At 45.5% G+C, this 15847-nt stretch overlaps 1 protein-coding gene across 2 annotated transcripts in view; it reads left to right on the forward strand.

The window, feature by feature from the left end:
- Positions 1 to 11280: 11280 nt before the first annotated feature.
- Positions 11281 to 15847, forward strand: part of ARHGEF26 (Rho guanine nucleotide exchange factor 26) — a 95229-nt gene continuing 90662 nt past the window's right edge. The window contains exons 1-2 of one of the 2 annotated variants that reach the window (XM_084847305.1): positions 11281 to 11600; positions 13214 to 14324. In XM_084847305.1, coding sequence (XP_084703431.1) covers positions 13263 to 14324 — 1062 coding nt within the window. In that variant the 5' untranslated portion in view covers positions 11281 to 11600; positions 13214 to 13262. The remainder of the gene's footprint in view (positions 11601 to 13213; positions 14325 to 15847) is intronic. The other variant, XM_084847304.1, reaches the window with a different exon arrangement.

A 15847-nucleotide genomic window follows, 5' to 3' on the forward strand; every position in this document is an offset into this window, starting at 1 on the left:
TTTGCTGTCTAGGTTTGCCATAGCTTTCCTCCCAAGGAGCAAGCATCTTTTAATTTCATGGCTACAGTCACCGTCTGCGGTGATCTTGGAGCCCAAGAAAATAAAATCTGTCACTGCTTCCATTTCTTCCCCTTCCATATGCCAGGAAGTGATGGGGCCAGATGCCATGATCTTAGTTTTTTTAATGTTCAGTTTCAAACCAGCTTTTGCACTCTCCACTTTCACCCTCAACAAGAGGCTCTTTAGATCCTCTTTGCTTTCTGCCATTAGGGTGGTATCGTCTGCGTATCTGAGGTTGTTGATAATTCTCCCAGCAATCATATATATATATATATATATATATATATATATATACATACATACATACATACATACATATACACACACATACATACACACACACACACACACACTCACTCACTCAAGGCACAAAAAATGTAGAAAGATCACAGGTTGGACTGGGATTGAAGAGGCATGTGTGACCTGCTCAAAGCTTGAATGAGGTATTTTTGTACAAGAAATTAGACACTGATACTGTGCACATTGTCCCAGACAGATGGGAGATAGGTAGGTGTGTGTGTGTGTGTGTAAGCATTTTAAGACATCAGGGGTCTCAAACCAAGGATTCTTACTCTCAGTGCTGATGTGGAGGGAGGAACTGCTGGTCGCTTATCACCTGTGCTGCAATGTCACCATTGTAGATGGCTAGTAAAAACAAGACCTGGAGCTGACTGTGGCTCAGATCATGAGCTGCTTCTTGCAAAATTTCAGCTTAAATTCAAGAATGTAGGGAAAACCACTAAAACATTCCGGTATGACCTAGATCATATCCCTTATGAATATACAGTGGAGGTGAGGAATAGATTTCAGGGATTAGACCTGATAGACAGAGTGCCTGAGGAACTATGGACAGAGGTCTGTAACATTGTTCAGGAGGCAGCAACTCAATCCATCCCAAAGAAAAAGAAATGCAAGAAAGCAAAGTGGCTGTCTGATGAGGCTTTACAAGTAGCTGAGGAAAGAAGGGAAGCGAAAAGCAAGGGAGAAAGGGGAAGATATATCCAACTGAATGCAGAGTTCCAGAGGATAGCAAGGAGAGACAAGAAGGCCTTCTTAAATGAACAATGCAAAGAAATCAAGGGAAACAATAGAATGGGGAAGACTAGAGATCTTTTCAAGAAAATTGGAGATCTCAAGGGACCGTTTTATGCAAAGACAGGCATGATAAAGGACAAAGAAGGCAGGGACCTAACAGAAGCAGATGAGATTAAGAAGAGGTGGAAAGAATACACAGAAGAACTATACAGGAAAGATCTGAATGTCCCTGATAGCCATGATAGTGCGGTCACTGAACTTGAGCCAGACATCCTAGAGAGTGAAGTCAAGTGTGCCTTAGGAAGCATTACTAACAACAAAGCTAGCAGAGATGACAGTATTCCAGCTGAGCTATTTAAAATCCTAAAAGATGATGCTGTTAAAGTGCTGTACTCAATATGCCAACAAATTTGGAACACTCAGCAGTGGCCAGAATACTAGAAAAGGTCACTTTACATTCCAATTCCAAAGAAGGGCAATGCCAAAGAGTGTTCAAACTACCGTACAATTGCACTCATTTCACATGCCAGCAAGGTGATGCTCAAAATCCTACAAGCTAGGCTTCAGCAGCATGTGAACCGAGAACTACCGGAAGTACAAGCGGGGTTTCAAAGAGGCAGAGGAACTAGAGATCAAATCGCCAACATTTGCTGGATCATGGAGAAAGCAAGAGAATTCCAGAAAAATGTCTATTTCTGCTTCATTGACTACGCTAAAGCCTTTGATTATGTGGATCACAACAAACTGAGGCAAATCCTTAAAGAGATGGGAGTACCAGACCACCTTACCTGTCTCCTGAGAAACCTGTACAAGGGACAGGAAGCAACAGTAAGAACCGGACATGGAACAACCGATTGGTTCAAAATTGGGAAAGGAGTATGACAAGGCTGTATATTGTCACCCTGCTTATTTAATTTATATGCAGAGTACATCATGAGAAATGCTGGGTTGGATGAATCACAGGTCAGAATTAAGATTGCTGGGAGAATTATCAACAACCTTAGATACGCAGACGATACCACCCTAATGGCAGAAAGCAAAGAGGATCTAAAGAGCCATGCCATCTGGCCCCATCACTTCCTGGCATATAGAAGGGGAAGAAATGGAAGCAGTGACAGATTTTATTTTCTTGGGCTCCAAGATCACCGCAGACAGTGACTGTAGCCATGAAATTAAAAGACACTTGCTCCTTGGGAGGAAAGCTATGGCAAACCTAGACAGCACAGTAAGAAGCAGAGACATCACCTTGCCGACACAAATTCGTATAATCAAAGCTATGGTTTTCCCAGTAGCAACGTATGGCTGTGAGAGCTGGACTATAAGGAAGGCTGAGCGCCGAAGAATTGATGCCTTTGTACTGTGGTGCTGGAGAAGACTCTTACGAGTCCCCTGGACTGCAAGGAGGTCAAATCAGTCAATCCTAAAGGAAATCAACCCTGAGTTCTCCTTGGAAGGACAGATACTGAAGCTGAAGTTCAAATATTTTGGCCACCTAATGCGAAGAGAAAACTCCCTGGAAAAGACCCTGATGCTGGGAAAGATTGATGGCAAAAGGAGAAGGGGACGGCAGAGGATGAGATGGCTAGATAGCATTACTGATGCAATGAATATGAATTTGAGCACACTCCAGGAGAGAGCGGAGGACAGGAAGGCCTGGTGTGCTATGGTCCATGGGGTCACGAAGAGTCGGACATGACTTAACGACTGAACAACAACAACAACGAGGTGATACAAGGGGAGGGAAAAAATAGGAATTGATGAGCATTACCTACTCAGGGACCAACATTTCTTACAGGGAATTTAAGTAAGATTTATTTTTGATACTATGTATGTGACAGCTTTGCAGAAATACATATAAAGTTCTATACCATATTAAAAATTATGCAAGTTCCATTGAAATCAGTAAGTCTTACTTAGAAGGATTTTTTTAAAAATAGGACACAGGTGCAATGGTTCTGGACATTCCTTCAGGCTTACTATGTCCAACACTTTTTTCTTTTCTTTTTTGCAATGGCACCCAGGTGTGTCGTACATTTTTTGTGGTTCTCTATAGGTTATTATTGGACCGCGTTGGCTTAGTGGTTAAGACGCTGAACTGCAGACTGGAAGGTCAGCGGTTCGAGACCCGAGTGCTGCGTGACGGAGTGAGCTCCTGTCTTCAGTCCCAGCTCCTGCCAACCTAGCAGTTCGAAAGCAAGAAATTGCAAGTAGATAAATAGGCACCGCTTTGGCGGGAAAGGTAACAGCGTTCCGTGCACCTCAGTGTTCAGTCATGCCGGCCACATGACCATGGAAGCGTCTTCGGACAGCGCTGGCTCTTCGGCTTAGAAACGGGGATGAGCACCGCACCCTAGAGTCGGACACGACTGGTTGGGGACACCTTTACCTTTATAGGTTATTATTACTAAGTTAAGTGTCATAATTCTGAGAGAATTTGTGTGATGAATGAGGAGTCATTTGAAAGTGTTTTACTGAACAGCTTCTCCCTCCTCCATTTGCATTCTCAAAGATTACAATCTTATCCATGCTTACCTGGGACACGGCCAGCCCAAGACATTTTGCTGCCTAATGGTAAAGGATAGGATTGTGCCCTCCCATTCTGAGGTACAAAAGCTGACCAGATTAGCAGCTGAATATCACTTCCGCCCTGGTGATGTGACAGTGTCCTCCAACACACCTGAGAGCAGTGGGCTAGCTTAGATGTTGCAAGACATGTCGCATGGCACCCACAGTTCTGTCCTCCCAACACCTTGCTCCAGTTCCTTGCCTCCCAGCATCTGCTATCTTACTCTGCCTAATGGGAGTAAGCCCCATTTAACACAAGTGTGGAAATAGCTTCAGAGTTAACTTGATTCAGCAGTGTGCAATTAAATCTCTCATACACATTTGCCTTTAGTAAATTCTGGCCGAGACCTGTTATTTGAAATTCTACTTTTAAGGCTTTTATTGTGATATATTGCTACCAAGCAAGAGGCGTAAGGAAGTGGTTCTTTGCTGAGCACTCCAAGCAAAAAAAGGCAGGTTCCTGCCCTGATGTTTCTTCATAGATAATAATATCCTGCACACTCAATCAGCAGTTGCCTCTGTCAATATTGCACAGAGCAAACCTAGGACAGGGTGGATGGAGGTAGAGGTAATTTATCCTTGTTATATGTTAATGTCTCTTTAGTGTCTCTGACGTTTCAGAAGAAACTCATTCTATTGTTTTCTAAGCATCACATTTTTCTCTTCCCAGAGAACGTTTGATATCGAATTACTTTTTCACATTGCAGGACAAGTTGGCTGTGGTCCCAAGTCTTTGTATCAAAGCTTTGGGCTCAAATTCACCGTAACAGCAAGCTCACTCCTTCTCACAGGTAATGGAAGCAGAGTGTCCTTTGCCCAGGCACAAGGAATCTGGCAATAAGTACACCAAAGGATTGGCTAGCATGCACTCCTGTAGCTGTTTCCTTTTAAGCTCAGTTTCAGAAACAATGACCTAAATATTTCAGAATGAATGTAGGGGGGAGGAAACTTGAAGGTGCAAGCCAAGATTAACAGCAATAAACAGAAGGTATGCGCAACACATTCCAAAGAATGTCCGTGCATGAAAACTCAGAATCGGAATGGAGATTCAAATGCAGAGAATAATATATATTCTGGAAGGGTATAAATCAAACACTTCCACAGTTAAAACGTCATATGTACCTGTATTATTATTATTATTATTTTATTTACAATAGATCTTTAGGCGTCTTCACACATTATATTTTTAGGCATTCCCAACAATGGAAAGTGTAAATGTTACACAAACACATGCTCGTAAATGTGTATGTACTGCCATGAAAGAGTTCATATTGACTATGGCTTCCTGCGAAGTGTACCCTCAGTGGCCAGCCTAAGTTTGCTGTTACATAATGCAGCCTGGTATTTAAGTGATAAACCTAGTAGCCATAGATGGCAAGAAATTGCATGGAGGTGAATGAGCGGCTGATAGATGGAATCTTCCATCTGCATCCAGCAGTGAAACCGAGCAGGCTGAGAGAGGAAGGAAACCTCTTCCTCACCCAATGTAGAAATGTAGTGGGCTGTTGCAAGGAGGAATGGTGCTCTCTGTCCCTCTCCCACCAGCCCACAGCAAGCTGGTAAATCTTTTTGCAGGCTAGTAACTTCTGTGGGCTTATTTACAAGGCTGGTATAATATGTGCAACCGTTGGTGAAAGACCTAAACACTGATCACCCTAAAGCTAGTGGTGGGGCAGAGGTATGAGAATTGAGAAAAGCCAATGAAATCCTGCATGAAACTGTATCCAGTAAGAGTGAAACTGATGTCAATTGTTTGTGAACAGCTCAAAGGAAAAGGAGACATGTTATGTGCTATATTGAGTACTGCAGTGTAGATAGGTGAAACAAATAAGAAACTAATAGCATAAGAACATCCTGAGTGGTTGCTAGAATGTAATAGGAAAGGAGGCTATATGAGCATAACCCCATTATGGTTGGGTGTTAAAGAGATGGGAACGTTTTCTCTGGAAAATTTAAGGCCGAACTATTTCCTTCGATTTAATACCCATTTAATTCCTCTATACTGTTTTTACACAGGGGTCCTAGAAGCTCCCGAGTTATTCTAGACATCTTTTATGGGGTGGCAGCAAATTTTGTACTTGCATATGTTCAGCTCTGATGGATTATTCTTGAAGGGGCATTTGTATATCACTAATATCAGTTTTAAAATTATTTCTTATTGTTATACTACTTGTATTGATTCGACTTTTTTATAGAGTTCTAAATCATAGTTGAAATAATTGAATACAGCTGACTGAGTGAATATTCCCAAATTCTCTAGATAAAAGTGAACCTGATCATCAGAGGATAAAGACATACCTTTTATACCACATTGAGGGAGCAATCCTATGGCTGCTAGTCAGTGGCTAGACAGCCATAAGATATGTCGGTTCTGGAGAACTGACCTTCCCCCCCTCCCACGCTGCCTTGCAGGCAGCTCGGAATGGCCCCACGCTTGGAAGAGGAGCACAGAGTGGCGAAAATGGGGCATTCCGGGGGGGGGGGAAGCGGAAATGCTGGTATGACACATCCTATGTGACGTACGGCAACCACTTCCCCCGCTCCGCCTTCCCTCAGCTAGACAGACAAAATCGGCTGTCTAGCCGCAAATGCAGGGTGGCTGAAACACGGAGGGGATGATCCCCTCCGCGCTACTCCTGCTCTGTATTGGATATGTGGTCACCTTCGAGTTCGGAGGCAGCCGCCTATCCCCATAGGATTGTGCCCTAATTAGAGTAAGAGTGCAATCCTATACAGCAGGAATGAGGAAGCTCTGGCCCACAGGAATTCCACATTTGGGTCGCTAGCTTCTTCCCAAGGCAAGCAGAAGCTCTTATCTCCAATCAGCAGCTGACTGTCAGGAGTGCTCTGGCGGCCTCTCCCAGTAGATTCCAATAGCCAACTCAAGACACAGACGAAAGGATTTCTTTTCAAAGCTTTAATCCTTTTACAACTTAATGACTCTTTCAGATCCTAATCACCAGCGACTAAAGCAAGGAACAGCAGGGTAGCCTAAGCTTCGAGTAGGCAGTTGATCCCCGTTCGAAAGAGAGTCACTTGAAGACCCAGAACTTATGGGCTAGGGAGAGATCCTCCCTCTTTCCCTTGGGTCCATGGGAGGTGGCCGTTGCTTGCGTGCCAAATAGGCGCTACGCCTCCTTTCCGCGCCCTCCATCGCTTGTCGCTCTTTGCGTCTGTGTCGAGCATCTAAGAAGCCCCCCTCCCACATTCCCTCACTGCCAGGGTCACTATCAATCTTAGGAATGCTGGCAGGAGGAATCTCTGCCAGGTGCTGAGCCTGGGAGGGATGAGCTGGCCCCTCTCCCACGGATAGCTGTTCCCCCTCAGAATCCGAACTGCTCTGAGGCTCTCTGGGCTCAGTTTCCATCCTGACACTGACTGGGGATAAGAGCTTTTCATCATTCATCATTTAAGGGGGTAATCCTATGCATGTTTAGATAGAAAAAAGGCCTACAACCCGAGGCATGCCCCAGCCAGCATAGGTGGCTGTGGGATGCTGGGAGTTGTAGGCCCTTTTCCTGTCTAAACATGCATAAGATTGTGCCCTAAATCTCCCAACCCAGAGTACCATGATGGGGATGAAAATGCCCCCTTCAGCTTATCTGCATGGATCGGGGGGGGGGGAGGGAGCTGGGAAAGGTGTGTGGGTATATCCCATACGCACACTTCCTGTTGTAGGGTGTTGCAAAATGACGGAGCCACCACATAAAAGGCCCACCAACCTAATAGATCTTATGGGCTGGCACGGGAGCAGGGCTTCCATGCCTGATCTCAGTTGCCCTTCTCTGAAAGTAGAATAATTAACATCTTACAGGGTTGCTGGCACAGCAATTGAGAAGATAAATGCCACTCCTACTGGCCCTAAGGGAAAGGACTGGCTTCAAATCTAAATGAATAGTAACAGCATTTCCTTTTTCCTATACTTAGGGATAAATGCTATAATTATAATGTTTTTGACACTACTTATTTACTAACTGTGAGAGAAGATGTCCAAAACAGAAGGCATCTTTATCTGTAAGCTGGTTATATGTTTTATTTTATCTGTTCTGCTGCATTTTACAATTTGATTTTATCTGCTGCCTTTTGCTGTTTTATCTGTTTGATGGTTGTTCTTCTGATTTATTGTTGTTACGCAAGTCTTCTCTCTGTATTGACAAAAATAATGAGTCTTATTTTTTCTGCAAAAAAAAACAAGATTATGGCAACCAGCTTGATTGATAACTGGCAAATAGAGGGAGAAAACGTGGAGGCAGTGACAGACTTTGTCTTTCTAGGCGCAAAGATTACTGCAGACGCTGACTGCAGCCAGGAAATCAGAAGATGTTTACTTCTTGGGAGGAGAGCAATGACAAATCTTGATAAAATAGTGAAGAGCAGAGACATCACACTGACAACAAAGGTCCGCATAGTTAAAGCAATGGTATTCCCTGTAGTAACCTATGGCTGCGAGAGCTGGACCATAAGAAAGGCTGAGCGAAGGAAGATAGATGCTTTTGAACTGTGGTGCTGGAGGAAAATTCTGGGAGTGCCTTGGACTGCAAGACGATCAAACCAGCCCATACTCCAGGAAATAAAGCCAGACTGCTCACTTGAGGGAATGATATTAAAGGCAAAACTGAAGTACTTTGGCCACATCATGAGAAGACAGGACACCCTGGAGAAGATGCTGATGCTAGGGAAAGTGGAAGGCAAAAGGAAGAGGGGCCGACCAAGGGCAAGATGGATGGATGATATTCTGGAGCTGATGGACTCGACCTTGGGGGAGCTGGGAGTGGCGACGGCCGACAGGAAGCTTTGGCGTGGGCTGGTCCATGAAGTCACAAAGAGTCAGAAGCGACTGACCAAATAAACAACAAGCCGCCCAAGAGGTTTTACTGCAGGGCGGCATAAAAATACATTACCCAGATAAGTGAATGAATAAATGTGATGGTAGAGAAATGAAAGCTTTCCACCACCACCACACATGCTCCATTCACTCTCATTCCATCAACTGTGAAGAAAAACACACATCACACATTAATGTAATATGTACATGGGCAATTCATATCACCAGTTCAGATATGCATTCTATTTGCAAATGGATATACAGGGTGGCCCAAAAGTAGGTATACAGTTGTTTAGAATGTTGATGGGAGGGGGAGAGAATGTGTGAGTAGAAGATGTGTGGGTGGAGTCAGAATGACAGTTGGGAAGAGGGAGTGACAGGGAGTGACAGTTAAATCAGTTAATGGAATACATTTCGAGCACTTATGAGATTAAACAGTGTTAAACAAATGTAAATGTAATAAATAATGTAATAAAATGCAAATAAACTATACTGTATACCTACTTTTGGGTCAGTATATAAGCCAACATACTTCTTTCACCTTGGGTTAAAACTTTTTATGGACAGATTTATTATTATTTTACATTGTAGTCTGCAGTGACAGGGAAAACATACATAGTCCAGGTACAAATGCTGCCTCAGGATCTGGATCTGGCAAACACCATCTTCTAGGAAATATGTCATTTGAAGTTTCAGGCAGCAAACTGTCCGTTTTGTTTCTAACATGGTAGCCAAGCCCTTAGGGGTGGGTTGCCACCTGACTATACTTAGCCTGACCCTGTGCTTCTAAATGGAAGCTTGATCTGCAGAAAGCATGATAAGCATTACCATATCACCATAATGTCTGAAAATGAAGTTGCTATTAAGAGGCATGGGAGCAGGGCCTGGTTAAAATAACCCCGCCAACCCTACCTTGGAGTTGCCAATTTTGGCAAGATTCTGATGCCTTTAGCAGTGGCACAACACACATAAATTCAGCATATGATGATGATGATGATGGCAAAGTAGAAATACAGTAATGAAAGAAACAATCACCTGCTGGCTGGCATGCAAATAAAGGCACAAAAGTCCTATGAAAGAGAAGCTGGCAACTCTTGGAGTGTTTTTATGACTACAGTTGGCAAGCAGGAAGCTTTGAGTCAAGAATAGATATTTGGAAAGCTTTTGGGGAACATGTGTGAAACAGAAGGCTTGATCCTTGTGTTTATTACCTAGAATATGTTTTTCTTTTCCTCAAAGTTATGCTGTGTACCAAAGCCTTTAAAAAGTTGCAACATCATTCAAGCCACAATCTTTTGTGCTTATATAATTTATAAAGATTGCCAGTATTGCTTCTGTTTATTTCCTGTAAAAACAGAGCTCAGAAATGATAGCCGGAGCAAGCCATGGTTGTACAAGGATGGGAATCACAGATTAGAATTTTATTTATTTAGAATATTTTTATACCACCTTCTGAGGTGAAGTCTCCTGAAGGCAATTTACAAGATAAAATGTTTAAACAATACAATATTAAATGAACTAAAACAGCAGCATAAAGCATTTAAAATAACAGCAACAGTAAAAACCTCCAATTTATAAAATCTGGATGGGCATCCATTTGTTTAAAAGCAGCCTAAAATATCCATATCTTTAAAGGTCCGTCTGAAAACAGGAAGGGAGCCACGCACACTTCCTGTTGTAGGGTGTTGCAAAATGACGGAGCCACCACATAAAAGGCCCACCAACCTAATAGATCTTATGGGCTGGCACGGGAGCAGGGCTTCCATGCCTGATCTCAGGGCCCCAAAAGATTCATGCAGGTGCAGCCACGGAAGCTGTTCAGGGCTTTAGAGGTGATCACCAGCACCTTACTTGGGCCCAGAAATACACTGGCAACAAGTGCAGCTAGTACAGTGGTATATGCTCTGATTGCTTGGTGGTTGGGTAGAATTAGGTGCTTTAGGGTGCAATCTTATGCATGTTCAGCCAGAAAAAAGCCCTACAACTCCCAGCATTTCCCTGGGAGCTGTAGGACTTTTTTCTGTCTTACGGTTTAATCAATTTCATGCATGTCTACTCGGAACCCTTTTGAGTTAAATGGAGCTTACTCTCAGGTAAATGGGCAAAAGATTGCCGCTTTAAGGCTGCAGTCTTATGCAGGCTTACTCGAAAGGAGGTCCTATCGCACAGAATTGAATGTACTGAATGGAGAGGCGCATCTGAGTGAGGTTCAGTTGTCGAAAGCCTTGTAGTACTGGCAAATTCCTTAGCCGTACTTCTTGATCACGTCCTCCTGCTCCCGTTAGGGTGGTTTAGGTTCAGGGGCGCCACTTAGACTCCCTGGAATTCATCGCGGGCAAGTCCCGGCCCCTCCGTTCTGCGCGGTTATGCTCTGCGGGGAGCAGACGTGGACCTTGCCGGGCGCCCTCTCAGAAGCCCTTCCCGCCTCTCCTCACCACACCGCAGTCCAGCCCTTGCAGGCAGCGGAGGCTGGTGGCTCCAGTTTCGATGAGGCTGTGATTCCCTTCTGGGTTTCAGTCGCAAGCAGCCAGAACTCCAAGGGAGCCATCCAAGGTGCTGCACCTATTTCGGGGAGAGGGTTCAGCACCCCGGGGAGCTCCTTTGGCGGTCTGACCGAAACCCAGAACGGATCCGCCGCCCCGCCGAAATCGGCGCCACCACCCTCCACTACTTGCATGCAAATCGGAGCAGGTTCTTGCGGGGACCGACAACACAGCCCTGCTGGCCAAGCACGCACGGGGCGGCGGCGGCGGCCTCCCCTTTCGCCGGTCGGCCGGACCGCGAGGGTGGGGCTTGGCGTTGGGGGGGAGGAGGCGCGCGCGCGGGCGGGCGCGCAGGCCGGGGTAGCGCGCGGGGTGGACCGACGGGTCAAGTTGGGGGCGGGTGGACGGTGCGCGCCGCGGCTCGCGAGGGGCGCGCGCTGGGGCTCCGCGTGGAAAGTCGGGTGCCCGCGTTCTGGCGCTGACCCCTTGGCCCCGGCCGGCCGGCCGGGCGGAGGGAGGGAGAAGCGCGCGGCGGGAGCTCTACCGGTGGGGACGCTCCAAATCCCCGGTGGGAGAGTCGCGACGGCGAGCTGGAGTCGCCGCCGCCGCCGCCGCCTTTGCCCGGGAATGAGGTGAGTGGGGAAGGGAGAGGCGAATGCGGCGACTTCTGGGACTCGGGGTGATTATTGGCGGGAAAGGCGTGTGCGGGGCTCCAGCCTGGAAGTCTCTTCTTTACCTTTCTCCGCCGTGCAACAAAAAGTTTTGATAGCAGCAGCAGCAGCAGCTCCTGCTGCTGAAGTGAACCCTGAAGGAAGAGAGGAGGCGGTGTGTAAAGACGCTGATTCTTCCCAGCTCCCCCCACCCCCGCGCACGCATACAGGAATCCCAAATGTCGTTGAGTGGGGGGCTCTCCCCCCTCCCCTCCCCCCAGCTTCTGAGGGGAAGACAATAGGGAATCATAGAAAGGCAGTCAGAATGCTAATAAGGGGGGACCGTGAGAACGCGCCCATTGGTTTTGCATGCGGATGAGAAGAAATGCGTGGGAATTACCATAAACCAGAGCCAAGATGGGGAGGAGGAGGAGGAGGACAGGGATTTTTCGGGTTTTAAGGTGTGACCTATTTAATCTTGAAGGCTTCAAACAGATAACAGCACACTGGAAGGAGGGAGGAAGTGGGGTGGGTGGGGAATCTGTAAAGAAGAAGCCACAAATGTAAAATAGCCAGTCACAATCTAGTTAAAAGGAGCAAAAGCATGAAAAAATTCCTTCCAGAGAGTTCATTGCTCGTAGGAAACATAAAGGATTCTGCATTTGCCTGATTGATGAAGAGTTGTAGGTGACATACTTTCATGCCATCAGAAGTTGGTCCAGTAAAAATTACTACTTTACCTGCTTTGCTTCTTTTTTGGAAACCGCCTGGCAACAGCCGTCTGTGCTAAATTATTCTTGGCAAGGATGAGTTCTGTAATCCAGTAGTTCCTACTCTAGAAAAGACAGCATTTCCTCTGCCTTGTTGTTTAACCTCTAGTACGTGTGAATGTGTGTGTGTATTTGGGATAAGAAATTCCCTATTCAGGATTTTTAAATTTAAAAACAAACACCATGTACTTCCTTTAAACGTTTCTATATCATTCTGCCATTGCACAGCCAGTCAGGTGATCTCTTTATATTGTCTTTGTAGAAATAGGTGTAGCAGTACAAACCTAACTCTCAGATCTGCTGGTTGCAGGGGTTAGGCCGGGGCAGAAATGCCCATCTGGTGGTGAAGAGGAGCTCTGCTGAGGGGGGGCATGTCCACACAGAGACCCAGGTTATGCCATAGAAAGCTCTGTGGGCAGGTATTTACCACCAGCAATGTTCCCATCAGCAGCAGGCCATAACTTGGGCCATTCTGTGGGCAGCAGTGGATTTGGATCCAAAGCCCCTCCCTAGCCCAAAGAGGCCCTGCGATCGGGCCCCTCAGCTGTGCCAGCCTAGAGTTGGCATAGCTAATTCCCCTCTCCCCCCCACCATTAGTTTCAGTGGGGATGAATTCCAACAAATAAAGACCTACTTGACTAAAAAGCCTGGTAAAGCTGCCACAATCTCATGACCTGGTTGGCATGAGCTTGAGGGACTTTGGAAGTAGTGGATGATCCACCAGTTCTCTCCCCACCGCTTGGATCCCGACTTAGCAAACTATCAGATTATGTGTTCCTACTAAACGATTAAAACTTTACTTGCTCTTTTTTGTTTGTTAAAAAGGACAGATTGCACCCCTGTCTGGATGTTGGGTTGACCTTGGCTCTTGGTTATGGATGGACAAAATGAAGTGGACTTTTCCAACAACAATATCACACCATTGTGGAGGAGGAGGTCAGCCCACCCGGTGCATTTGCATACAAAGAACAAACCCAGACCTCAGTCTTACCAGAGTTCCACTGGGGTCCTCTTTACAGATTTCCCTGTTGAGGACAGGGATACATTCACTTTAACTCAGCCTGCTGAAACAATAATTACTTCTCCTGACAACAAGTCTGTTCAAAGGAGCCCTTTGCTTTTCAGCTGTGGCCTTGGCTCTGTGCCAAATGGAAAGGCTCAATTTTCAGAGCAAAACGCTCACTCTTCTAGGCTCTCTGACCAGTCACCTCATGTCCTGAAAATGGTTTCAAATAATTCTATAAACTTTACAGCTAGTGGTTCTATAAATTCAGCAGGCAGTAAACTGGCTCACCCAGGGAGGATTTCCAATCGAGCAGCACTTAGTTCTGAGAGGGAACAAATTGTTTTCACATCAAGCCTTGGATTGTCGCCTACAGAAATCGTGCATTCGCCAAATAACAACACAACCACCGCCTCAGCATTACAACCCAGCCAGCTTCCTAAAAACTCAGAGAAGGCATCTGTTTGCCTGTCTGCTCCATTGGAGCAGCAGCAGGAGCCTCTCCAAAGACTGCCGTCGAATCAGAATGAGCTCACAGAAACGCTGCCCGTGGTTCTGAGTACTAATAGTCCTGCTGCGTTAAAAGTGGGAAAGCAGCAGATCATCCCTAAGAGTTTAGCTTCTGAAATAAAAGTAACCCACAAAGCCAACAGCCAAAATGCAGAACCAAACAGGCGGGGTCTTAAGGTCCGCAGCATGGTGGAGACCCTTGGTGTGCCCTTGGTAGCTGGAAATGAAGAAACAGAAGGTGATGTGGATAGCCCGGGCATGCTGAGACGTAGTTTGAGGTCCACTTCATATCGGCGAGCTGTCGTGAGTGGCATTGACTTTGACAGTACTGCTAACTTTAAGATGAAAAACAGAATGTCTCAGCCGGTGCTAAAGGCCGTTGTGGAAGACAAGGAGAAATTTTCCAGTTTAGGAAGGATAAAGGTGAGTAAACTGAGTAAACTTGTTTTGTTTATGATCAGTAATTCTTATTTATTTATTTTTTTAAAAAATGATTGTGTGCTTTATTTTTTGTGCTACATTTGTATCCCACCCACCTTACAAGGAATTTAGAGTAGTGTTTTTGCTTTACAACAACCCTGTGAAACAGGGTACAGTTAGCGATTTGCCTAGAGCTACCCCATAAATGAAGTTGTCAGTTCACACTTTACACAGCAGTTATGTTTGCTGTGATTAGCATTGTCAAGTGTGATGGGAAGAGGACAGTTGATTTGTCATTGATCTCTCTTTTCCACATATGCATGAATGATTCAGCTCTGTTCTGGAAGAAGAATGGGAAATGCCTATTCCATAAATGGGCTTATGGCATGTGGAAAAGAATACAGGAGTAAACCTGGAGGCTTTGGGGAAGGAGAGGGAGAAGTGTCTTCTGCAAGGCTAGGCCTGTGTTGTGCGTTGTGTGTGTTGCTGCTGCCTGTCCAGACAAACTTAGCAACTTTCTTCAGTTTATTGACACCAGGTGGGAAGCAAATGGGTGCTCCCTTTTTCCACATAGCCTTCTCCATCTTGCACTTTAATACTGTGATCTCCAAATTTGCAGCAGTGATCTAATTTCAGGTTTCTTAAATGCAACCACCTTAGTACCTTTACTGTCAAAGTAAGGATCTTCATTGCCATCATGTGACCCTTTCCAAACCTTTCTTAAAGGGATCTTTGCTGCCATGTGACTTAGTCCATTTGAAAGCCTTTCTTAAAGGGGCAGCTTGCTAGTCCTCTTCGTTTGAAGAAGGTACATTTGCCATTCAAATTGTAGGAAGCCAGGTTCAAATTACATGACTAAGACACCCATGGTTTTTTTTAAAAAACAAGAGACTTATGGCACCTTAAAGACAAATTTTAACTCAATAGTCTTTCGCTCTAATCTCCCTTTGAAGTTTCTTTGCCCACAATTGCCAATTTAAGGTCAGTGACAGAGGCCCAGTTCATATGCAACGGTAACCCAGGGTGAACGAGCCAGCATGCTTGTTCATACTTCTTCTGCCAGAAGAAGTGGCTAAATGAGCCAGGGATGCTCTGTCCCTGGCTTGGTTATCGTTATGTCTGATCCCAGAATGCTGGCTTGTCTCTCTCCGGACAAGTCAAAGTTATAAGCTAAGAACAAACCCTAGGTTACAATTCTGGCTTGTTGGGGGAGAGACAAGCCAGAGTTCTGATTTGGGTGCAATGTTAACCAAGCCAGGGATGGAACATCCCTGGTTTGTTTAACTGCTCTCACTGGCAGGAAGAGCAGCGTGAAGTCAGGGGAAAATCCCCAGCTCCTCTCTCCATCTTTGCTTATTGCTGGGGATGGGAGATTCTGCCCAGTGCAAAAAACAAGCTATGGCTGTGTGCAGAGGCTTGCTTTAGCCCAGTACTTGCAGGTACTCAGAGCTTCCATTGGGAGCAGAGGAAAGCTACGTGCACCTGATTGGCACCCCAAGCACAAACCTGGAGGTAGAAAAGAGAAG

The sequence above is a fragment of the Heloderma suspectum genome, chromosome 3 (assembly GCF_057233095.1).
Source record: "Heloderma suspectum isolate Gila_16-S chromosome 3, 16-S_ref, whole genome shotgun sequence".
In the NCBI taxonomy this organism is placed as follows: Eukaryota; Metazoa; Chordata; class Lepidosauria; order Squamata; family Helodermatidae; genus Heloderma; species Heloderma suspectum.